Genomic DNA, 26,135 nt, shown 5'->3' on the forward strand with positions numbered 1-26,135 from the left:
TCGGAAGTCCAATAACAGCCGGTAAGAAGCTTTTCTTGCATCTACCCACAGAAGTTTATCCCTTTGATTCCATCACCCCCTACCACAACATTCAATACTAAAAATAATTTCCATGATGTTGCCTGTTGACTATTCCAACCATTAATCACTCCCTGAATAAAGCTACTATTCTTTTACAAAAACAGAAGTTGCTGGAAAAGATCAGCAGGTCTGGCAGCATCCGTGCAGAAAAATCAGGGCTAACGTTTCGGGTCCAGCGACCCGTCCTCGGAACTGTCATTCTTTTAAATTAACTTCTCATCACTGAATATAGAAATGCAGCTTTTTTTTTTCTTGGCACCGTCTGAGGTTAGGTTCTGCGTTCATTTTTATCCGGATTACCCTGTACATACACAAGGTGTGTGAGCTCAGTCAGGATTTTATCCCTTGAATTTCTCACTGGTTGTAAAGTAAATGCAGCCGATTGCAAAGGCAGCCTTTAAAACCTGCCCAGATTGTGGGGGTGAAATTATTTAAATTTAATATTGCTCTGTTTTAACGTAAGAAACTACTGTCACATAACATTGGGATGCCTGGTTGCAGAAATCTTGCTGGAGCTGTAAATCTGTGCGCAAGGAGGGCGTGTTGTGAGCAAAGATTTAAACAGATATCACAATCAGCTGCATTCTGCTATCGTTTGGATTTGATTTTAGATTCAACTGGGATTCCCTGTGTACCTTCCAGACACTGCTGCAGTGACCGCCAGGTTTTGTTTGGGATATCGCGTATCGCTCCAGTTCAGGGACATTGGAGAGATGCTGCAGGCTTGGGTTTCCCGACGGTTCTTCCGGGTTACAAATGCATCGGGAACCCCCGTGAGGCAATAACCTTTTGTGCCCTTTTCCCCCCGAGATTTCCACTGATTTTCCGCCGAAGCCACGGCGGATAAAAGTGGCAAATTGGTTTTATTGCGGGTGATGTCTGCCAGCGCTCCGACCCTGGTCAGACGGTCCAGCCTGAGGAGATCAGTTACCATTAAGGCAGACCAGAGACGGGATGGATCATGGCTGAGCCCATTCAGGAATGTCGATTTCGCCCCCTCTGCTTCTCCTACCCTTCCGCACAAATTATCAGTGTTCGGCAAATCCAGCATGTTCCACTTCTGGCTGCAGACCCACTTGGATGAGGTTGTGGTAAATCTCTCCAAAGGCAGCAAGGAGCTCTTTATAACACGAGCAAGTGTTAGGATGCCGTTAGCATTCTGTTAAAAATTCTGCTGGTGTTGGGGAGTGGGGCTGGCTAATCAACAGAAACAAAACCATGAGGGGGGCGGTTTATGCTGGAGGGAAGGCGTGTCTTAGGGATCTGCCTTTAATTACTGCCTCCTACTAATGCTGCGGAACTCAAGATACATCAGCTCTCAGTCTTCTTTAGAAAAGGTACGTGGTTTTTTTTAGCGCGTGTTTTCAGGTTATTTATTTACTGAATTTTCAAATGCTTATATTCATTTATCCATAACAGCTTTTCATCCAGTTCACTCCTGGCTCAAAATTTGCTAAAATCTTTGCCGTTAATTTGAATTAAAATTGATTTGCATAAATTAAGGGGAGGTGGTTGTTTAGTGGTATTATTATTAGTAGATTTGTGTTATTCCAGAACCCAGGTAGGGCTCGGGGTCTCAGGTTTAAATCCCACCGCAGCAGATGGTGGAATTTGAATTCAATAAATATCTGGAATTATGAATCTAATTGTAACTGTGAGGCCATTGTTGATTTTTTTAAAAAAATTCACTCGTGGGACTTGGGTGTGTTGCTGGCTGACCAGCATTTATTGTCAGCCCCCGGCCTGCCCTTGACCTGGTTGTTGGGAATACTGATGTCAGTAATGTTCACTGACATCTGCCTGGTCTGGTCTATGTGTGACTCCAGACCCACAGGAACGTGGTTGACTCTGGGCAACGAGGATGGGCAGTGAATGGTGCGCTCGCCGGTCATGCATACTTCCTGTGAACGAATAACAAAAACATCGAGCAAGGAGTTAGGGCTGTCATGGATTTTTTGGATGCTAAGAATGAGAACTTTAACATGGAACCGCCTCATTGTGCGGACCAGGGTTGGTGCAACAGTGTTTGGTAGGAAAAGTGAGTTACCACAACGTCAGAAAAGTGCTTTCTTGTTAGAGGGAGATGGTTGGTCCTGAGTTTAACTTGAGGGGTCGACCTCAGATGAGGTTGGGAAAGAGTGGTGATCTTTGCCAGTCCCGAAATTGAACCTGTGCTGTTCCCTTTGCAAACGAGCCTTCTAACTGACTCAGCGAACCAAACAGCCACAGAAGATTTGGTGCCTGGAGTGATCGTAGCTGTGTGACCTGTTTGTTATCGGGGATGAGAGTGGCTGGAGATAAAACCATCTGAAAATTAATGACTGAAAACAAATATGTCTAGAAAGTTTAGTGAGAAAGCATTGTTTACATATTATCACGCAAAGTAGCAAAGCCCTGCATCGCATGGCATGGGAAAGTTATAGAACTTTTAATCACCTGTGTTGAAGCAGAAGTGTTTCCAGACAATGACTGTGAGATAAACAATCACAAACAGCTCACAAAGGGTTCAATTATCATTGGGATGTTTAAAATCATGGAAGGTGAGATATTATTCCTTGTATTGAATTTTCATTTATAAAATGTTATATTCAAGCATAATATCATTTACTGAAAAACGGTTTAGTCCACATCTAGAATTTTTGAAAGTTGCAAGGGGGGAAGGTAGGAAAAAAGAAAAAGAAAAAGATAAAAAGAATGTGTGAAGATGCCATCCAGTCGCATAAAAATACTCTTGTTACACTTTTTAAGTTTCACTCCTTTTTCAAATGAATGTCGTCAATAAATTCAGATAACTTTAAGAAGGCAGAGTTTCTTATTAAATGGCATACACAGCATTGCAATATCCAAACTGTAATCATAGTGAGGGGAAAAGATTTCTAATGGAGAGCTTTTCTCACCTAAAAAAATCCTTTTGTCACAGCAGAATTACAACATAGTTCTCCAGGAAGATGCAAGATGAAGATTCGATGAGACCGATGTCAGCACCCTTGTTTTAACCAACACGTGCACAAACACAGGTGTCCCTGTCCTCGAGGTGGTGAGTATCTCACCCAGTTACTTGTCCTTCCCAACACCCCAGGATTAAATGCTGGGTGAGATGGCCCATCAGAGACCTTGGCAATACTCACTGATTCAGCCGTTAAAAGTGGCCAGTTTACCGAGGTGGTAAACTCACCCAGGTCTGATTAACTGCCTTCCTGGCAGTCAGTAAGGTTGACTGGGAACCCAAGGTAATCTACCTGCTGGACTGGGGCAGGATCTATTGCTTCTGACCTTCCAGCAGCTTCATCATTTTTCAGAAGATTTTTAAAAGAAATAAGCAAACAGATTTTTTAAAGTCAGTTTTCTGCAAGGTCTGAAATTTTGCCATTCGAGACAAAGAAACAGACAAGTGCCTAGTTTTCTGAGTGGTTGCATTGACTGTACTTGTGGGTAAGAGTTGGGGAGGCGAATTGAGCAGAATGCCATATTAGCACCATTTCAGAACATAGAACAGGACAGTGCATGAACAGGCCCTTTGGTCCATCATGTCTGTGCCAACCATGATGCTGTTCTAAACTAATCCCATCTGCCTGCACATGGTCTGTATCTTTCTATTCCCTGCCCGTTCTTGTGCCTGTCTAAATGCATCGTCAGTGTTGCTATTGTCATATGTGTGCAATGGTGTATGCACGCTGTGTGTGTGCATGCGTGCGTGTGTGTGTGTGTGAGCGTACGTGTGTGTGAGCGTATGTGTGTGTGAGCATGTGTATGCATGTGTGTGTGCATGCGTGTATGTATGTGTATGTGTGTGCATGTGTGTGTGTATGTGCGTGTGTGTATGTGTGTGTGTGTTCTGTGTGTTTGTGTGTGCGCGCGCGCATGTGTGTGTGTGTAGGGGGGCAGTAAGTGAAATGGATTTCTGGCCATTGGTGCCATTTTGGAGCTCAACTCTTCCACAAATGCTGTCTATTAATCTCGCAGAGCCGAACTTTCATTTAGCGCAAGGACAGCCACCAGCCTATTAAAGGGATCATCATTTCGTCACCGTTTAGTTTGTGTTTGATTTCCTCTGGCTGTTTGTACAAAAGGTTTATAAACATTGCAAAGGTCTACAGGAATCATGTGGCAGATGTTGAGGGTCCTTTTGTTGACTTCACTGTGTCTGTACAAATCAGTTGCTCCCAGACCCTGGTGCTATAGTGGTCATTTTACCGGGATCCTGCATGACCTAAAGAATGAATAGCTGGTGTGTGGAAAAGGAAATGATCCTGAATGGGGTACTGGGACAGCATCATGGAGAAAGAATCTCAGCAGCAGGCTACACCATTCAGGATGATCTGGGAGCAATTCTCCCATCTGAACCTCGATGATCAGCAATGTATATTGGTGTCAGTGCTTCAGTCTTTCTGCCTGTTAGAGCTGCAGATCAATATTCTAGCAGGGCAGAGACAGATCTGTCAGTGACTGAGGGGACACCTGAGCTAATGAATACTGAGTGGGCTGTAACAGGAGGTATTTGTTACATCTCTCAGTTTGCTAACCACTGCAGAAAAGTGTGAGGTGATTCACTTTGGAAGGAGTAACAGGAATACAGAGTACTGGGCTAATGGTAAGATTCTTGAGAGTGTGGACGAGCAGAGGGATCTCGGTGCCCATGTGCATAGATCCCTGAAAGTTGCCACCGAGGTTAATAGGGTTGTTAAGAAGGCATACGGTGTGTTAGGTTTTATTGGTAGAGGGATTGAGTTTCGGAGCCATGAGGTCATGTCGCAGCTGTACAAAACTCTGGTGTGGCCGCACTTGGAGTATTGCGTACATTTCTGGTCGCTGCATTATAGGAAGGATGTGGAAGCATTGGAAAGGGTGCAGAGGAGATTTACCAGGATGTTGCATGGTATGGAGGGAAGGTTTTATGAGGAAAGGCTGAGGGACTTGAGGCTGTTTTTGTTAGAGAGAAGAAGGTTAAGAGGTGACTTAAAAGAGACATACAAGATGATCAGAGGATTAGGTAGGGTGGACAGCGAGAGCCTTTTTCCTTGGATGGTGATGGCTAGCACGAGGCTCCATGGCTTTAAACTGAGGGGTGATAGATATAGGACAGATGTCAGAGGTAGGTTCTTTACTCAGAGAGTAGTAAGGACGTGGAATGCCCTGGCCTGCAGCAGTAGTAGACTCACCAACTTTAATGGTATTTAAATGGTCATTGGATAAACATATGGATGATAATGGAATAGTGTCGGTTAGATGGGCTTCAGTTTGGTTTCACAGGTCAGCGCAATATCGAGGGCTGAAGGGCCTGTACAGCGCTGTAGTGTTCTATGTTCTATGTTTAAGGCAAGGGGAGGAGACGGGGGTAAAGGCTGGCAACAGAGGAAATCTATTCAGTGGGACCCAACTGTTAGTAACTGCACCAGTCAAAATACACTTCCTCTAACTCAAGCATGCTTGTGGGCTTTAGGTGTTTTTGGCAAATTACGATTTGGACCCCCACTGATGTCTAAAGCAAATGAACAGCTCAGTTAGCTGCTCACCCAAAGGCTGGTTTCCACGTCTGCAGCCACATTTCAGTGGAGATGGCTTGAATAAGAGCAACAAACAGCTCATGCTTTGTATGCAGGGCAGCACAGTGGTTAGCACTGCTACCTCACAGCGCCGGGGACTTGGGTTCGATTCCAGCCTCGGGAGATTATCTGTGTGGAGTTAGCATATTCTCCCCGTGTCTGAGTGGATTTCTCCCACAGTTGAAAGATGTCCAGGTTGGGTGGCTTAGCCATGGGAAATGCGGGGTTACAGGGACAGGGTAGGGGACTGGGTGGAGGGTTGGTATGGACTTGATGGGCTGAATGATCTGCTTCCACACTGTAGGGATTCTAAAAATCTAACTTTAGATTGAGCTCGAAGGAGCCAGTACTATGTTTGGTGCACTGTTGGGGTTGGATGAAAAGGCTATGCATGTCCAGGTGTATGGGCACAGCCATCTCTGCCATAATGTATTTATTTTCCAAACAACTTATTCAGACTTGTCATTACACACCTCTGGGGCAGTTGGGGCTTGAATCCAGGTCTTCTGGCTCAGAGGTAAGGACACTATCACTGTGCCACATAATGTAGGATGGACTGACTGTTCAATTCTCAACTGTCAGTTATCCTTCTAGATCAGAGTGTCCCAAAATTATTTTTGTGCCTGGCTCATTCTGGGGATCTACTGCAGAACTGTGTAGCATTTCATAATGGACAGCCCACCGCTGCCAAACCAGTGATAAATGCCTTATTTGGAGGTGGGGTAGACCTCATCACCATGCCCCCACGATACTAATTCCCAGGCACACATGGAAACAGGCTTTGTGTGAAATCTAACTGCTCCTGGCTGCAAGGAGCAATTGACTGCAGACATATGGCCACGAGAGCATCACTGACGGCCTGAGAGATTTATAGACTGGTGACAGTTTCACTCTATCCCCATCTCTGCAGCGTTTAGTTACTTGATCAGACAACAGGTACAAGTGCCAACATTTAGTCACTGCTGTATGGGACTGTGAAATGAGAAGTGGAGTCAGTTGGAAAGTGATTGGCCAGTCTAACAGGGCATGCGCAGGACAATGTTACCGTGGTTTAAATCATGTCCTTTTGAGAAATGTTTACTACTCACGTGACAGGGGTCAGAGATAACTTCACAGTATGTATTGACATCAGTCCCATGGCCTAGCACTGGAGTAACAGGTTGTATTGGGGTCCCAACACAATTCGCTTGTTGCCCCATCTGAGCCTGTTTCTGACTCTGGGCAGCTTTCACCGCCTCCATCACAAAGCTGTTTCCCAGCACAAAAACAGGACAAGCAAGCCACTCTGCAGTCAAGCCAGGATCACAGGCTCTGGGAGATTCCACACTCCTAATAGTTGACTTGAAGATTCAAGAGAAAAAATCAGCTTCAAATGAGTGGGCAATCCCTGTTGGCATGTGGGCTTCATTCTATTGAACAGGTAAGTGTTAACTGAGCATGTTAATCCTCAGTGATAATGGAAACTGCAGATGCTGGAGATGCTGTTAATCCCCAGACTCATTTGCAAGGACTGCCCAGTTTAGCCCGAAGGATTATCTGTCAGAAATTAATGCATCCTCATATTCACAAACAACTAAAGAATTTTTGTCGTCATGTACATTCCCAGCATTAACTGTCAAAGAATCTACTAAAAGCAAACAAGTGAGCAACCTAAAAATATTGAAGCATACCAGAGATATAATATGCTTACCATGAGGGAATGGGTCCAAGAAACATGATTAGTGCAAGTCCTCCTAGACAGGTTGTAAACAAATGTGTAATGGATGTGTTTAAACTAATTAGCAAATTGTCATCAAACCCTGCTGCTTTGAAAGAGATAGTCTTTTATCTTTGATGTAACATTTTAAATGTCCTGGGTTGAATGGCCTAGCACCAATCAAGATTACCCCCTCATGGTACAGAAAAATGTAGCAGCAGGTGATTGATTATTCACTCTGTTTTTAATGGAAATGAAATTGATAATACAGAAAAGACAAAGAAACAAAACACAAAATGCTGCAGATGCTGAAATAAAAATAGAAAGTGTCAGAAATGCTCGTCAGGTAGAGACGGATTTGTTGGAAGGGTTCTGAGGAAGGGTCACTGGACCCAAAGCATTAACTCTGTCTTTTCCTTCACAGATGCTGCCAGACCTGCTGAGCTTTTCCAGCAACTTAATTGTTGTTGTTGTTGTTGTTGTAGCGACGGATTTGCTGGATTGATCTGAATTTTACCATGAGTGCTCAGACCAGTTGTAAATTGTAAACCCATGTTTTTCAGTCACGTAGCTGTTGGTTCAGTTTTACAGCCTGGAGTTGAACCCTGTTGTCACCTTCCAGTTTGGGGTGGTGCGTGGGTGGGTGGTAGAGCTTGTAATGGAGCCTGGCAGCATGCACTGTGCATGAGGTGCAAGACAGCGTCCCACAAAGATCAGGAAGGGCAGGGATCCAGAATGATCTTCTTGATCACCAGCACTCTCATTGGCAGTAGGTTCTTAGAGAGACTACAATAATGGCAGAAATGCTCTTCCCATTGCCTTCTGATTATTATTTTGTTGTAAATCTTGTGTAAAACTGGAGCTACTGGCTCCTTTGCTTATGCACTCTCCTTCTTAAGCTTGAAGATTTGTGCACACTCTGAGGATCCTAGTTACCTCTCGGAAAGTTGCAACGCCGCAGCAAAATGTAACTTAATCACTTGCATTAATTGCCCTCATTCAAAAAGGGAGAGAGAAAGACTACACAGGTAGCTATTGGCCAGTTAGTGTAATATCTCTCAGTGAGAAATGTTAGAGCCTGTTACCAGCAAAACATTTAGAAATACATGACATAATCAGGCCGAGTAAGCATGGCTTCATGAAGGGGAAATCATGCCCGTCAAACTATTAAGAATTGGAAGACCACAAGATAAAGCAGCAGAATTAGGCCATTCAGCCCAACAAATCTGCTCCACCATTCAGTCAAGGCTGATATGTTTTTCAGCCTCATTCTCCTGCCTTTTCCCCATAATCTTTGATCCACTTATTAACAAGAACCTGTCACTGTCTGTCTTAAAGACACACAATGACTTGGTCTCCACAGCCCCCTGCAGCAATGAGCTCCACACAGTCACCACCCTCTGGCTGAAGAAATTCCTCCTCATCCCAATTTTAAGTAGTCATCCCGTCACTCTGAAACTGTGCCCTCGGGCCTTAGTTTCTCCTACTAGAGGATGTATCTTCTCCACGCCCACTCTATCCAGGCCCTTCAATATTCTGTAAGTTGCAATCAGATCCCCCTCATCCTTCTAAACGCCACTGCAATAAGACCCAGAGTCCTCAACTGCTCCTCATATGACAAGCCCTTCATTCCTGGGATCATTCTTGTAAACGTCCCCTCGGCCTCTCCAATGCTAGTACATCCTTCCTGAGATACAGGACCTAAAAATGCTAACATTGCATTTGCCTTCTTAATTGTCAACTGAACCTGCATGTTAACCGTAAGGGAATTCTGAACTCGTGCTCCCAAATCCCTTTGTGTTTCAGATTTCCAAAGACTTCCTCCATTCAGAAAATAGCCTCCGCCTCTATTCTCCCCACCTCACACTTCCCCACATTGTTTTCCATTGACTACACCTGTGCCCACTTGCTGAGCCTGTCCAAGTCCTTCTGCAACCTCATCACTTCCTCAACACTACCTGTCTCTCCACCCATCTTTATGTCATCTACAAATTTAGGAACAATCCCTCAGTTCCCTCACCTAGATTGTTAGTATATTATGTGAATAGTTGGGATCCCAACACTGACCCCTGTGGAACTCCACTAGTCGCCTGGCACCCTGACAAAGACCCCTTTGTCCTTACTGTATTTCTTCTGCCAGTCAGCCAATCCCCTATCCATTACAGTATCTTGCCCCTAGCACCATAGGCTCTTACTTTATTTAACAGCCTCCTGTGTGGCATCTTATCAAATGCTTTCTTGAAATCCAAATAGCTCACGTCCACTGACTCTCCTTTGTCTAACTTTCTTGTTACCTCCTCAAAGAATTCTAACAGATTTGTCAGGCATGACCTCCTCTTGATGAAGCCATGGTGACTCAGCCCACTTTCACAGTACACTTCCAACTACTCTGCAATCTCATCCTTAATAATGGACTATTAATGACTGAGGTCAGGCTAATCAGTAGATTATTTCCTGTCTTCTGCCTCCATCCCTTCATATACAGAGTATTACATGAGCCATTTTCCAGTCCTTTGGGACCACCTTGACTCCAGTGATTTCTGAAAGATCACCACCAGTTTCCCTACAATCTCCTCAGCTATTTCCTTTTGAACTCTGGAGTATAGCCCATCTGTTCCAGATTTATCCACCTTCAGACCTTTCAGTTTCCTCAGCGCCTTCTGTCAGTGATGGCCAGTACACTCAACTTTGCCCCTGACTCTCTTGAAGTTCTGGTATGCTGCTAGTGTATTCCACTGTGAAAACGGATGCAATGTACTTATTCCATTCATCTGCTGTTTCTTTGTTCTGCATTATTACTGCCTCAGCCTCATCTTCCAACAGTCTGATGTCCTCTCTTGCCTCTCTCTTAGCTTTGGAGAAAGTAACAAGCAAGATAAGGAGGAACCAATTATCTCAAATAATATATTTGGAATTCCAAAAGGCATTCAATATGGTACTACTTGTAAGGCTAAGTAATAACATCCTATGGTGTTTGGGGCAATATATTAGCATAGAGAATTGGCTCACTAATAGAAAACAGAGAGTTGGGAAAAGGGATGTATTTTTAGCAAACTGTAACTAGTTGAGTGTTACAAGGGTTAGTTCTGGGATCACAATTTTTTATAATATATATTAATGAATTGGATGATAGAAATGAATGTACTATCGCCAAGTTTGAGAATGTCACAAAAATCAGTGGAAGGGCAAGTGGTGAGATGACACAAGGAAACTTCAGAAAGAAGTAGATGAGTTAACCAAATGGCAAAATATAGAGAAGCCTGAGCAAAACTGAAATAGTGGTAATCGGGGGCAATCTCTCACTGTATCTAACACAAAGGAACAAGGTTTTGCTTGTTGGAGATCAGTCATCTCAGCTCTAGGACATTTCTGCAGGAGTTCCTCAGGGTAGTGTCCAAGGCCCAACCATCTTCAGCTGCTTCATCAATGGCCTTCCCTCCATCATAAGGTCAGACATGGGGATGTTTGCTGGTGAATGCACAGTGTTTCGGAGTGGAATTGGCGGTGAGTTCTGAGATACCAAATGCAACAGGACCAGGGTCATATTGAAGCTTGGAATGATGGGTTAGTGTTAGGCTAGGAGACAGCCGGTGCATGGGGGAGCTGCCAGGTGAAGGGCTCAGGATGGGATAGCAGTGTCAGGGTTGGGTGTAGTTAGGTGCCTGGGGTGACAGGTTGAGGGGGTTGATTCCAGGAGGTGGTCAAGGAGGTGGGGTGGGTGGGTGTGTGCGTGTTTGTTAGGCCAGTGGGGATGATCAGGAAAGGTTTATCTGGTCACTTCACTGGTCAGCTGAAAATCAGTTCAAAAGGTACCCATGAGATACAGTAGATTATTAATCCTCTTACTTTTCCTGGCTTACTACTAAGCTTAAAACAGTTGGAAGCCTCCAAATTCTGCAACTTTAATAGACTCTTTTGGAGGGTTCCAGGTACAGAGGATTGTCCATCGGTCCTCTAGCTGTTTCAGTGAGGTCAGCTGCCTCAGGCGACTGTGCAAATTCCTGACATACAACTGCAGTTAGCTACTCCACACCTCTCTGACCATCAGAATATCTGCGCCATTACTGTCCTCCATTGTTAATTTGTTCCATTGTTATAAGGAACTCTTGGCTTCTGTAAGTCATAGTCAAGAGACTTAAAGTAATTAAAAGCTGGCACTGTGAGTGAGCAGAAATTAAAATAGCTGGAAATGGAACACCACAACACCGCAAAGACCAGTTGGGACAAGAACAAAAGTATTGGGAGCAGGGTCCTCCGTCACTGTCTTATCCTCAATCTTTATTTACTATCCCAAACAAAAACAATTGGGAGCCTTTTCCAAACACAGGGAAAAGGAATGTTCCTCAGTCATCCCCAACTTATGTCCAACACTGGAACAGACCCTTCAGTCCACCACCTCTGTGCTGACCATGATACCATCGTAAACTAATCCCATCTGCCTCTATTCCCAGCCTGTTCATGTGTGTGTTCTTGCTGTTGGAGTAGGACCAGCATCCTCCTATTTGTTGTTGCACATCCCCTCTCACTAAACTCTAATCAATTGACATCCACAAGGTATTATTCACCAGTAATCTGATTTGTGACTTTGTAGTACCTTTCTGAAATGGAGACAATATCTACATTAGATATATCTACAGAGGGTGAAGAGGAATTTGAAATTCAGAAGCAGGAAGAACATTCAGAGACTGAATCTTCTGATGAAAATGAAGGTATAGTAACATTTAATCAATATGTATTTCACAGTGTTTGTTTCATATCCTTGTGGTGTATTTATCATTGGAGTACAGGTGTGTGTACATAAATGGGAGAATAGATATGAACATGGAAATTAGCAACAGGGATAGGACAAGGTGCCTCCTGCATTTAATAAGCTTATGGGTGATTACCCACATTCCCAACTAGCGCTGATAAAGTTTCACCCTTTGCTTGCCAATAATTGATCTACCTCTGCCTTAAAACGATTTAAAAATTCAATTTCTACTGCTTTTTGAAGAAGAGGGTTCCAAACATTTACCACCCTGTATGTGAAAAACAATCCCCTCAGCTTCATTTTAAATGAACAATGACTTTTTAAACGGTGACACCCTAGTTTTAGATTCTCACACAAGAAATATCTTTGCAACTCTACCATGTCAAGGTTCCATAGGACCTTACATGTTTCAGTAAGGTCGCCTCTTCCTCTTCCAAAGTTCATTGGATACAAACCGAGTATATTTGACCTTTCCTCATGAGACAACCCCACACCACCCACTTAGACATTAGCCCTGTTAACCTTCACTGAACAGCTTCCAATGCATTTATATCCTTCCCAAAACAAGGAGACCCTAAACACTACTACAGATGTGATCCCACCAGTACTTTGTATAACTGAAGCAAAATATCCCTACTTGCACGTTCAGTTCCCTTGAAATGTATAACATCATTGTGTTAGCGCTCCTCATAACTTGCTGTACCTGAAACTTAACCTTTTGTGACACATGCATGAGAACACCCAGCTCCCTTTGAATCTGAAACCTGTGCCATTTCTCATTGTTCAGATAAGATAGGCTTCCTTGAGTACAATTAATAAATATAAAAATGGTGTTTAGTATGCTAAGATAAAATATAATGAAGTTGAACTAGTCGGCTATAAAATGGATGGGATGTGGGCTTTGCTGGCTCGGCAGCATTTATTGCCCAGCCCTAATTGACCAGAGGGCTGTTAAGAGTCAACCACATTGCTGTGGGTCTGGAATCACATGTAGGCCAGACCAGGTAAGGATTGCAGCTAAGATAATAAAGTGTGAAGCTGGATGAACACAACAGGCCAAGCAGCATCTCAGGAGCACAAAAGCTGATGTTTCGGGCCTAGACCCTTCATCAGACCCTCTCTGATGAAGGGTCTAGGCCCGAAACATCAGCTTTTGTGCTCCTGAGATGCTGCTTGGCCTGCTGTGTTCATCCAGCCTCACACTTTATTATCTTGGATTCTCCAGGATCTGCAGTTCCCATTGTCTCTGAAGGATTGCAGCTTCCTTCCCTGAAGGACATTAGTGAACCAGATAGGTTTTTCCTTACAATCAGGAATGACTTATGGTCATCATTAAACTCTTAATTCCAAATTTTTATTGAATTCAATGGTGCGAATTGAACCTGGGTCTCTGGATTTACAATCCAGCGATAATGCTGCTTGGCCATTGTCACCCCTTATAATGATTATTTGAAGATCACCCTTACTGAGCTATTATAACCAAACACAGGCTACACAGAAAATAAAGTCGAGGAGGATATAACAACAGTAACAAAACAAATATAAACAGAATTATGGCCTGAATTTTCTAGTAATAATGAGGGCATTCAATCCTATTACCCTAATAAAAGTGACAGCAACATCGAGAGTTTTTGTAAATGCAGTTCAACATGGAAATCCAGGCATTACTGCTTATCCTTCTCCATTGTTCTTCACTTTCAAACATCCCACCTCCAAGAGACTGTTGAATGAGTTTCTAACAACATGTTAAATTCGTAATTCCTGCTTAAAGCCCTCATGATACTGTTGCAGAGTTGGGTAGGTTACTTGTTGATTGGGAGGCAGCAGGTTAGAATTTGGTGTTTGTAAAATGTGAGGAGTGGAAGCATTGCATGGTCCTTTTAAAAGATCAAGCGCTTTTTTTATGCTTAGAGATTTAAAATGGATGTCTGTGAGCAGCAGCTTGAAAGTTTGCAAGTATACAGAGCACACCAGAATTGAGATATTTGTATAGAACGGCCATACAGCTAGCAGGCCAAGCAGCAGTTGTTACCATGACAACAGCCTTTTGAATTTAGCCAATCAATGTGAACTAGGTACTTCGACACCAAAAACTTATTAAATTTAAGCCTGATGATTTTGACAACATAGGATCATCCTTTTGTAAGAAATATTGATACGTCATCAAGGGCACAGAAGAAGGGGGCAGTTAGATAAAGAACAGAGTGAGCTAGCTGCCATCTACCAGAGCTTCCTCTATGTGTTAGAGAGGGCACCATCTAAATAGCAACACTAGCAACGGAATAACTAGTTAATACTTCTGACAGAAGAATCAATGGAGAAGGCATTCCCGACAGAACAGGAATGAAGGCACAGAACATTCCGGAAAATACATAACCCGGCTGTAATTTTGAGAGACTAAATTTTTTTAACATATATAAATGGGACTTGTATTTATTGGAACAGCATACCATTAGAATCTTGCTTTTTTTGGGAATAGTTAATATGGAAGGGATTTATTTGATTTGTAGTAGTTTAGTTAAAGAACAAAGAACAAAGAAACCTACAACACAGGAAGCCCTTCAGCCCTCCAAGCCTGCGCCGATCAAGATCCTCTGTCTAACCTGTCATCTATTTTCTAACGGTCTGCGTCCATTTGCTCCCTGCCCATCCATGTACCTGTCCACATATATCTTAAAAGACACTAACGTGTCTGCGTCTACCACCTCCGCTGGCAACGCATTCCAGGCGCCCACCACCCTCTGTGTAAAGAACTTTCCACGCATATCTCCCTTAAACTTTGCTCCTCTCACTTTGAACTCATGACCCCTAGTAATTGAGTCCCCCACTCTGGGAAAAAGCTTTTTGCTATCCACCCTGTCTATACCCCTCATGATTTTGTAGACCTAATTAATTATGAACAGTCTTATTATACCTTACAATAAACAAATATCAGAAGCCCTGAAATTTCAGAAACTTCACTGTTGATACAGTGTCCACGAGGACGTTGTATTTCTATCTTAGCGTTAGATAAATAAATTGTTACGTGTTGATTGTAAAATGTCAGGGATTTATTTTATTTAACCACTAGAAGTTGCTGAAAGGCAGGTTACACCACTTTTCACACTCCTTTTGCAGATAAAAGAGTGAGGTGCTTCTATTTGGTGTTTCGGTGTCAGTTCTCAGAAGAGAAGGGGGGTCAACCTCTGGTTTATAATACTTACAGGTTAATTTTATACTTGCTGAATGACAAATGTATTTATTAAAAAGGATCCTTTTTAAAAATGTTTATAATATTTTGGATTCTACCTTAAGTCCAGAATTATGTTTTAATGATATATTTTGCTCTCAGTCAAATTTAAATGATAAGTGAAAGAGTTTACTTCGTGATTTGCTGTCGGCGAGAACACTTCAATTTGATTGAACACCTACACTGATGACATAATCATTGTGGCTACCATGGGATCCTGGTGATTCAGAGCCAGATTTAAAGTGATGTCTGAAAGCAATGACATTTGATTCAGTGGACAGCTTTCTTTGAGGTCATCAGCAAGTACCATCATTTTTCATCGACAATAGAATTAAGGCCCATATTTTATTTGGAAAAGACATTGATTTATATGGTTATAATGATTGGCTCAGCATTTATGTTTCTAAAAGTTATTCCTTTGCCAGATTTCACAGCAATATATTTGTGAAAAATTATGAGGAACATTGTCTTTAACATCAACTAAGATAGAAATACAACGTCCTCGTGGACACTGTATCAACAGTGAAGTTTCTGAAATTTCAGGGCTTCTGATATTTGTTTATTGTAAGGTATAATAAGACTGTTCATATGTTTCATGATATTGTAATTATTCAGCAAATCAAGCTGTAATCGCGCCCCCCCCCACCCGAGTCCCTTTACCTCAGGCATGTTTTAATAACCTGTGATTCTCCTTCATGTTGTTTATAATAAAATACTTTCCTGTCTCTGTCCCAGTTTTATCCATTTAGTTTGAAGGAGGGAATGATTTTTTTTAACAACAAAAGTCATGAATGAAATTTATCTTTTAACAAATATTTTGTTGCTTTTTTCTACAAATAGATCCTGCAAATATATTTTAATGAGGAAGTATTATGTCATTTATCATGTCATGAGTGAAGTAGATTTCAGGCAGCAATGGCAAGGAGTGATAATGGGAACTGCAGATGCTGGAGAATTCAAGATAACAAAGTGTGAAGCTGGATGAACACAGCAGGCCAAGCGACATCTCAGGAGCACAAAAGCTGATGTTTCGGGCCGAGACCCTTCACGAAATGTCAGCTTTTGTGCTCCTGAGATGCTGCTTGGCCTGCTGTGTTCATCCAGCTTCACATTTTGTTAGCAATGGCAAGGATCCTGGGTTCAGAGATTGATAGACATTAAAGACAGTAAGGGTTGATGAGGGTAACACAGGAAAACAGTTTTGAAGTAGACAGTCTACTAAGGTCTCAAATAGTGGAGCAGAGCTGATGGACTGAATACTCCTCCTCCCTCGTTCCTATAGTCATGTATTAGAAATTTATGTTGTTAATTTTGGTACTTGTTCATTTAATATTAAAGTTGGCCAGAAGGGAATACAACTCGGTACATTTCAGGCTCTAATGGAGATTGTTGGTGGTGCTAAGATATTGACATTTCTCCCTATGAAAGCGTGTGTTGCTAATCGTTAATTCTGCACGGTACAAATGATCTTCAGCCAAGAGAACAAGTGGTAATCTGAACACAGGCCCATTCCCATTGCTACACTAAAACTACTTTATCCCCAGTGAGCAATTCCTTATTAAACTATATCTTGACGACTAATTCTATTTTGTAGTGAGCCTTTCACAGTGAAAAACAGACTTATTCACTGAATCTGGAAGGGATATAGTTGGGAGGAGAGGGAGGTGGAGAAGTGGAGAAGGGAATTCTGGAGCACGGAGATTAGGTAGATCAAGATAAAACCATAACCTGTGGGACACAGGGCAGTGGGTAAGAAGATGTCAAGTTGGATGACAGGGAAATTCAGGCTCAGGAGGAGAGTTTAGAGTTGGTTGAGATTTGAGCAACAGGGAGAAGCAAGGCCAGGAGTTGTTAACAATGAGTCAGCGAACTCTGCTTTCTGTACCTTGTCAGAAGTAACATAACATTTTAATATCTTCTTTAGGAGGTAACGGAGTCAGAAAATCGAATGCAGATTTTCTTCAGGACTGTTTTAAAAATATGAATACATATGCATGAACAACAAACTGGGATTTACATGACTGGATGAATGATCAGTAATAATTATCATTTCAGCTCAAATGGTATTTTCTTTATTAACTGTAGATAAATGGTTTCTTTCTACTAGAAGTTCTCACTGATGTCGAAAAACCTTCAGATGCTCTGAATAGGATTTGGTCTCCCTCAGTTTATGGATATGTTTCAAAGGAATGTTACCACTTTGCAGGTTACGAGATCACCATCCACCAATCCATTGATCACTTTGGAGCTATAACCTGGCCAGCGGTATGTCCTACTTGAGCAAAAAGTAAAGGTGAAACTTAGACCTGGGGAGGAGGAAGAACATGGGAGACAGAATAAAGAAACAAAATGAATAAACACATTTTCTCTGTTGTACAGGAGCTGGTATACATTTGCTACCATTTATCAAATTGCAACAATTGTAACGATAGAATTTGCATAGCATCCTAGAGTTCCAAGGTGCTGAATGTGCCAGTGGAGGAGTAGGAGACACTGGCTCATACATCCTGTGAAGCCATGGTTGTGAATGTTTTAGCTCATTTGAATGACTGCAGTTCACCACAAGGCAGATTCTGGCACGCTTCCCCTCGAGGGAGCTCATGTACATGGGGTCACAAGCCTGTCTGCACGCTACCCTTCGATGGGACACCATCTGAACTCTGCCCCAGCCAAATCTGGGTGACTTCATGAGCTGGGAAGGCTGCCCTTGAGGGATCACAGCCTGAACTCATTCCCTTCTGAACACCTCCCACTGTGGGAAGGCCTTTAAATGGGGTCACAACATAGCATGTACCCTGTCCTCTAATGGGACACCATCTAAACTCTGACCTGACAGACCAGACCACAGGGAAGGAGAAAGTGTAAATGTGTTCAAGAGGGAGTTAAAATTAAAATACACTCCTTTTACATTACCACCACATCTTAGATTAGGTATTTCAGTTCAGGTTCTGAAATTGTAAATGAAATCCGATGACTGGTGATGAATTGAAATGCACTGGATTAATTAATCTTGAATACTATCAGTATATCATGCTATTGAAATGATATCGAAAGTTACTCAATTCATTTTAAAATTAAACCTTTGAAGTAATTGCTGGAATTCTGAAGCAAAATGTATAAAAGTGTAGGTGAGATAGCACCTATGAAGAGAAATTGAGTCGACATCTAGGTCTTTGCAATCCTTCATAAGTATTGATGAAAGAAAAACAAATATGTTTTGAGTGAGTGAAGGTTGTGGGCTGATGGTGGGGGATCGGGGACTGCAGGGTGGGGTGTGAGTGTTAAAACTAAAGGGGTGGTCCATGATAGAGTGGACAGCATGTGTGACGAATAACAAAATGTTTCATGGTGTAAAAATCAAAGCAAGTTCTAATGGGTCTAATAAAGAAACTTTAGGCCAGACTTTTCCACCAGAGCAAAAATGGCAGGAGTGGCCTGAAACTGCAAGTCCTGCCCCAAGCATGGCACCATCCCCAGAGATGGTGCTGTCCAAATCTCCAGGCTATCTATATCCTGCTGAATCCTCTGGCAATCCTCCTCACTATCTGCAGCTCCCCCTACCATTTTGTTGCCAGCAAACATACTAATCAGGCCACCTACATTTTCCTCCAAATCATTTATGTAAGTTACAAACAATAGGAGTCCCAACACTGATGCCTGCCGAACACCACCAGCCATAGATCTCCAGATGGAAAAACACACTTCCACTGCCATCTCCCGTGACCAGTTTTGTATCCATGCAACCATCTGACCACAGACCCCATGTAACTTCAACTTCTGCGTCATCAGCCTGCCATAAGGGATCTCATCAAAGTCCATATGGACAACAATCATCACCCGTCATCAATCATCTTTGTCACTTCCTCAAAAATCTCAATCAAGTTTGTGAGACGTGATGTCCCTTGCACAAAGCCATGTTCCTATTGCTAATAACTCCACATTTTTCCTAATGTCAGTAAATCCTGTCCCTGTACAAACTGCCACAATGCAGTTTGAGATTCTGTACAGGATCTTGCTCAAGTTTCCTATGTTTCTGAATTCCATAGCTGCCTTATTTGGGGGGAAAGTACTTCCATTCAGGTGAACTTCAGTGATGTTACTCTGATATTTTAGGGTTTAACATCATTTCTTTCCACAGGCAGTTGAGCTGTGCCATTTTCTCGAATGCAACTGGAATGAATTCAACCTTGATGACAAAAACGTAATTGAACTGGGCGCTGGAACAGGACTGGTATCTATTCTTGCTGTCTTACTAGGTAATTATATTGTTCTCCCTGTTTTAAACCTTCAAATAACAACTCACATTTAAATAGCTCCTTCAATATTGTAAAGCATCCCAAGGTGTTTCAGTTAAAGAATAAAAACTTGGACAAGGAAGAGACTTTCAGGACGATCTTGGACAAGGGAATTGTTGAGGTGTTGAACTCCCAGGAATTGTTTAGAGATGAGGCAGCTTAAGGATGGTTAACATGGGCAAAGGCCTTGTGGTATTACCACTGGAGATTAATCCGGAGACCCAGGTAACGTTCCCAGATGGTGGAATTTGAATTCAAGAAAAACCTGGAATAAAGAGTCTAATGATGGCCATGAATCCATTGCCAATTCTTGGGAAAAACTCAGCTGGTTTTACTCATGCACTTTCGGGAAGAAAACAGCCTTGTCTGGCCTATGTGTGACTCCAGAAATGTGACTGACTCTTGGGCAATTAGGGATGGACAACACGCGTTGGCCTAGCCAGTGACAGCCACATCCTGTGATTGAATAAAATGAAGGCCGAATTCATAAGAACAGTCAGTTTGGGGCAGGGACGTTGGAGAAGACCAGGCAGATAGGGATTTTTAAAAAAAGTGCTGGAAAGGCACTTGCTTACTCTCCAAACTATACTTTCTTCTCAGGTGCCAGCCTTCCCAAGGCCTGAGCAACCAGTAAAATATTAAATTGCTGACCAGTCTCCTGGAAGTGGAAAAGCTGCCATTCCTTAGTTCTGCCTCCTTCATACCCAACACTCAGTTGGGATCAGGTGTCAGATTTAGAAAAAAAATGAAGCATTTGATACAGCCCTGAGCAATCCTATTTTTTTAGCTTCACAGTTTCTCCCAGACCAGTTGTACGTAGTAGGCCAGTTAATCATGAATGTTTTTCATCGAAATAACTCATTAAATTTTACGTGAGGTCACATGCACACTAATTTCAATGTGTCATAATTAATGTACAAATTTTGAATAAAATTTAACTAGTGTTCATTGAAAATGGAATACTAATAATGCTGACAATGTTCTATATCATTATGTGTCTTTTCTCTTAGGTGCTTATGTCACCAGTACTGATCTCTCTTGTGCAATTGGGAACTTGCAAAGTAATGTTATGAGAAATACACGATGGAAAAGCAAACATCAACCTCAAATTAAGGAGTTGGCTTGGAATGTAGATTTAGATAAAAACTTTCCTCAACTTATTCATCACTATGATTATATCCTAGCAGCTGATGTCGTTTATCATCATCATTACCTGGATGATTTAATGGCTACCTTTGATTATTTTTGTCAACCAGACAGTGCGATTTTATGGGCAAACAAGTTGCGATTTAATTCAGACTGTGAATTTTTGGAAAAATTCAAGGCAAAATTTGATACCGTTGTGCTGGCAAATATCCCACATGCTGAGGTTATAATAATTAAGGGGACAAAAAAGTCACAATTAGTGAACACTTAATGGGAAACAGAGTTACATTCAAAGTAAAGCACTTATCTCAGAAAAAGAATGGTTTACAATAAATTTATTTTAAATACATCTGTATATTAATCAACGCTTTAGAAATTTAAGCACTGAACATTATGTTTGAGATGAATTATTCACTAGTTTCAGAAGTCAGTTTATTTCATTGACCAGCTTCTGTTACATGGGGCACTGAAATATATTATAAAATTTGATTCACAAATCATTTGCATTGTTTGCTATTTGATTTATTTTAATGTTGAATTAGTAGTGAAATCCTGTATTTAAAAACAGAAGTGGCAGGGAGGGTGAAGGAATTCAGGCAGGGAATAGAATTTTCACTTCGGATTCAGGAGAGCAGAGTTGGGATAATTCCTGGATCTGCAAACCCTACTCAGGAAAACATTTGGACTATTGTCCCCAAGTGGGGAAGGGAGTGTGGACGATCACGTTCGCATCCATTGAGTTCTGAGGCTGCTGGATACAGAGAGCGGTCTTGGCACGAGGCAAGCCTTGGTGTTATGCCACTTTGTTGAAGCTGTGAAGAAATGCAGAAAAATCAGCTTTCAACCCCCTCCCCCGTGCACGTTCTTCATGTCCCATCCAACCACATGGTCTGTTAAAACTTGAGGGAATAAGAATGAGAATGTCATTTTCAGGACCTGCTACCTGTCACAAAGATCTCATCACTTTGCAGATGATGTGTGACAAAGTACTGTGACAAAAATAAATTCTACTCCCACAACTATCTAGTTGTGTGGGCCACATGCAATGAACCATGTGGCATGGTGGCTCAGTGGTTAGCACGGTTGCCTCACAGTGCCAGGGACCCGGGTTCGATTCCAGCCTCGGGCAACTGTCTGTGCGGAGTTTGCACATTTTCCCCGTGTCTGCATGGGTTTCCCCTGGATGCTCCGGTTTCCTCCCACAGTCCAAAAATGTGCAGGCCAGGTTGATCGACCAAGCTAAATTGCCCGTAGTGTTCAGGGGTGTGTGGGTTATATGGGGATGGGTCTGGGTGAGATGCACCAAGGGGCGGTGTTGACTTGTTGGGCCAAAGGGCCTGTTTCCACACTGTAGGGAATCTAATCTGAACCATCTACATTTGAACAGTGACCAACCAATGAGTGTTTACCAGGTGATGAGGGTTAGCAGCTGATGACGTAAGAAACAGGAAAAAGAAATCCTGCTCCACCATTCAGCAAGAGTATGGCAACCTCCAACACATCATCTTGTATCTCCCTGGTTCAATTATTCACCAAAATGGTCAATGTTGACTGAATGCTGCATTCACAACATGGGGAACTGCTTCAGTTAGAAGCAATGGATACAGGTTAATACCTTTTGGTAGATCCCTGGATACTTAATGGAACTATCTGGGGTAGTATCACAGGTGCGATAGGGTGCAATTGGACTGATGGTATCAGGCAATGTTCAGCTCTGGCAGGCAGCTGAGAACCCAGGTCTGGGGGGCCAAACATTTTCCTTTGGAGTCAGAGGTGTCTAACTGGGGTCTTCGATCATCTGTGTCCAATCTATATATTTAACATTTCTCACTCACTTTGGCTGGGTCTCCTTGACCTTGAAACCTATTAGGAAAACTACAGTTGCCCAGATGGGAGAAGAGATTCGTTTTAAGGTCCATTTTGTCTGTCCCCTGCCTGATAGCTACCTATCAGAGGGGACTAGAACATAGACCCAATGATCTGTTGTAGCCACTGATTAACTAGATTCCAAAATTGATGAGTTACAAAAGCTCTATTTTGATAAGACTGTCAGGATGATTATTATGATTCACTCACGTAAGGAGTTTCATTGAACAGTCTGCAGTTCTACAGAAGGGAAAAGATATTAAAATTTTGCTTTCTCAAACTTGGAAGAAGATCACTGTAAATTTATAAGGTATACACCCTGAACATTAATCTGATCTACACAGATACGAGACTTTGGACTGGATCATGTGATCAGATGCAAAGCAACAGTGTCTTCCCACTGATTGTGGCAGAAGTTGCCCACAATGGGTCTCATGACATCCATGATGCTGCTTTCTGTTTTATCAGTAGCAGTTTGGACATGGCACTAAGCCAAGGAATGTGCAGCAACTGTAATAACCACAGGCAAGTGAGCAGTCAAACACACTGACATATCCAGGTACAGAAAAGCAGTACATGAAGAACACTTAAAATTCTTCACATTGAATAGAGATTTTCAGATTGGATTAAGATAGAAGCTAAAGAGAGATAAATTCTCCATTTTAAAAAAAGTAGAAATTTGCTTATTCCACAAACATACAATGAGCCTTTTATTTTTCTTCTATTTATTTGTGGGATGTGGGCGTCGATGGCTGGCTAGCATTTCTTGTCCATCCCTGGTTGCCCTTGAGAAGGTGGTGGCGAGCTGCCTTCTTGAACCGCTGCAGTCCTCCTGCTGTGGGTTGACCCATAATACCCTTAGGGAGGGAGTTCCAGGATTTTGACCCAGCAACAGTGAAGGAGCTAAACAGTTACACTGGCAGTAAGTATAAGGTTTATGAGACCTTAAACAAGCATAATTTTTTTTTAAGTGGGTCTAAAGCAAGGTTAAGGGTATGAGCTGAAGTTCTGCTAGTTCAGTTGATTTCCATCAATTGAAGGTGGGGGAGGGTGCACGCAGCAGTGCATCTCTCTGGAGAAGGCAGAATCCCTTAATGCAGCTTCTGCCTTTCCATGCTGTTCTGTGCACATGCATACTCCAGACATTGCTGACAGTATCAAGGGAGAAATGAGAATAGGTACAGACAGTGCTGCCCTGCCACTGCATGAATAGTCTGCATTAACAATTTGTACATACATATGAGCACTAATTTGCTTCAGCAATCTGAAGCTCATTGCTCATTCCTTACATTGTCCTCAACTTCATCTTCTGGCTCCAGTTAAGGGTGTTTTAAATTCAGATATTGGTTAATTGCTGTCAATTATCAAACATATCGACAATTTAATATTGCTTAATGACTTGCTACTTATAACAACTAACTCTACACAAATTATGTAACATTGAACAGTGCATTCTCAATTACATTTATTTTTATTGATCAACATTTAGTTTCTTCCAATTAGGAATATACCTGCTATCTTTATGCTCAAAGCATTTGTACAACATAGTATTCCATGTTTCAGATGAAGCCAAAGTGCACATTGCTTGTGTGAAAATGTCTAGACTTCACACACATTTAGTCACCAGTAATAAACATGAAGATGACTGGACTTGACCTAGCAGCCTAAGGTTGGTCAGACCTATCATACATCAGCTTGAACTGTAAACTGGCATTAGCACAGAATCTTCTGTGAAATAACCTGACTGGTTTTAAATGTGGATGGTAAATTTATATTTGCAATATCAATGAGTTATACAACAGTACAAAAATATAAAAACAAATTTTCAACTCTGAGCCACCATCGTCAACTTGTTATAATTAACTGATGTAAACATTTCTAATATTACAGTCATCTTCATCAGTGATAGAAATTCTAAATTAGCCAAAATATTTAGGCTTATGATCATTTATTTAATAAAGATGCATCATCATGGTAGCAACAAGACAACAGTAACATATAGTGGCAAAACAGAAGTCTAGAAGTATGATTTCTCAGTTTCCTTTTGTTACTGTAGGGTGCAGTTCTATGGAGGCAAGAAATCCTGTACAGCACCTTAGATCAATGACGGTTAATCATTTATGAATCTAGGTCTTAAGACTTAGTTAGTTAATCAGAGTGGAACAGTACAGTTACTCTTTTTTCCCCTACCAGAGATAATCGTGATCACAGACCAGAATTAATAGAAGATTTTACAGCAGTTACTTAGAAGCAAAGGAATACGTAAAAATGCATACAAGCATTAAAATGAAAACAGGCTATCTAGCTCAATCTGTTCATGTTGGTGTTTGGTGTTTTCGTTCCAAAAATGCTGTACCAAATTTATTTTGTATTCTTGTTCTTGTTAGTCATTTAATGTTTATTTGTTTAAATATTGTCATGTGCCTGAGTCCATGACGATTTATGTTGGGATAACATTGCATCAGTGATATTTCACTATGAGAACTTAAAGCAACTAAAACACGTAGGTGTGAAACAAGAGAAAAAACACTATTTGCTCTACGATTTGCAGTCATCATGGCATTTAAGGAAGAGGACACTGACTAAATGTCCCTATAATAGATGGGTGAAAAATGATCAGCCGCATGTCCTGGAAAGGCTGGCTATGAATAAGTCCCCTGCTTTCTACGGATTGCACTCCAGGCTACTAAAGAAAGTGGGGATGCAGAGATATCGAGTTTTCCATAAAATTTCAAACTTGCTTAGACTCACCACAGAAGTGGAAAATGGCATATGTGACACACTTGTTTAAAAAAGCATGCTAGGATATTCCAGTAAATTCAGGCCACTCAATCAGTTTAATATTGGTGGTTGGTAAGGCTTTAAAAATAATCAAAGAAAGAAAAGGCACTTGGTAATGTTTAAAGTAGTTAAGGAAAGCCAGCATGGATTCATAAAAGACAAATTGTGTCTGACTAATATAAATGTTTCTTAAATTTAATTGATTTTTTTGATGAAGTGACAAAGGCTGATGAGAGGAATCTGGTGAAAGTTATCCACATCAATTTGAAGAAAGCATTTGACAAAATATCACATAAAAGTTTTTTGATAAAATTGAGGCTCATGGCACAAGAGTCTGTATGAGTTTGTACAAAACAATTGCCTCCAGGACAAAAACAGCACTTTGTAGTAGGTACATTTTTAGACTTGATGGTGTTATAAGAGTCCTGAAAGGTCAGCAGCACACATTTCTTGATCGACAAAAATAACATGGACATTGGAACTGAGAAGATGTGAGGCTATGGCCGACAGCGAGGATAATACTGACTGGAGCAAACAGGTAGGCCAGTAGAATGGGTAGACAAGTGGCAGAGGGAATACAAGAGGCTTGTGAGCTGATCCATTTTGGCAGATGGGAATAGGGTAAAGAATGCAGACAATTGCAAAGAGTGTACGGGGCAGTGGGACTTGAGAGTTTACATACATAGATCACTGTGGTGTCAGGACATACTGAGAGATTAGTGAATATTAAGCGTATGGAATCTTGGGA

General features: G+C 41.8%; 1 protein-coding gene across 2 annotated transcripts; it reads left to right on the plus strand.

The window, feature by feature from the left end:
- Positions 1-1,367: 1,367 nt before the first annotated feature.
- Positions 1,368-21,198, plus strand: LOC125453535 (protein-lysine methyltransferase METTL21E-like). Of its 2 annotated transcripts, none has more exons than XM_048533269.1 (6): positions 1,368-1,418; positions 3,005-3,118; positions 11,912-12,029; positions 17,407-17,564; positions 19,438-19,555; positions 20,605-21,198. In XM_048533269.1, exons 3-6 carry the CDS (start codon positions 11,924-11,926, stop codon positions 21,009-21,011), a joined length of 789 nt encoding a protein of 262 aa, XP_048389226.1. In that variant the 5' UTR covers positions 1,368-1,418; positions 3,005-3,118; positions 11,912-11,923; the 3' UTR covers positions 21,012-21,198. The 2 variants fall into 2 exon arrangements, with proteins under 2 accessions (XP_048389226.1, XP_048389227.1); XM_048533270.1 differs by having other exon boundaries at positions 1,379-1,418; positions 3,002-3,118.
- Positions 21,199-26,135: the final 4,937 nt, after the last annotated feature.

The sequence above is a fragment of the Stegostoma tigrinum genome, chromosome 6 (assembly GCF_030684315.1).
Source record: "Stegostoma tigrinum isolate sSteTig4 chromosome 6, sSteTig4.hap1, whole genome shotgun sequence".
In the NCBI taxonomy this organism is placed as follows: Eukaryota; Metazoa; Chordata; class Chondrichthyes; order Orectolobiformes; family Stegostomatidae; genus Stegostoma; species Stegostoma tigrinum.

Excerpts from the sequence above, each read along its gene's own strand:
- LOC125453535 (XM_048533269.1), top strand. The coding sequence starts at position 11,924 with ATGGAGACAATATCTACATTAGATATATCTACAGAGGGTGAAGAGGAA. Across the intron at positions 17,565-19,437 it reads GAGCTATAACCTGGCCAGCG|GCAGTTGAGCTGTGCCATTT; the intron begins GTATGTCCTACT and ends TTCTTTCCACAG. Across the intron at positions 19,556-20,604 it reads TATTCTTGCTGTCTTACTAG|GTGCTTATGTCACCAGTACT; the intron begins GTAATTATATTG and ends CTTTTCTCTTAG.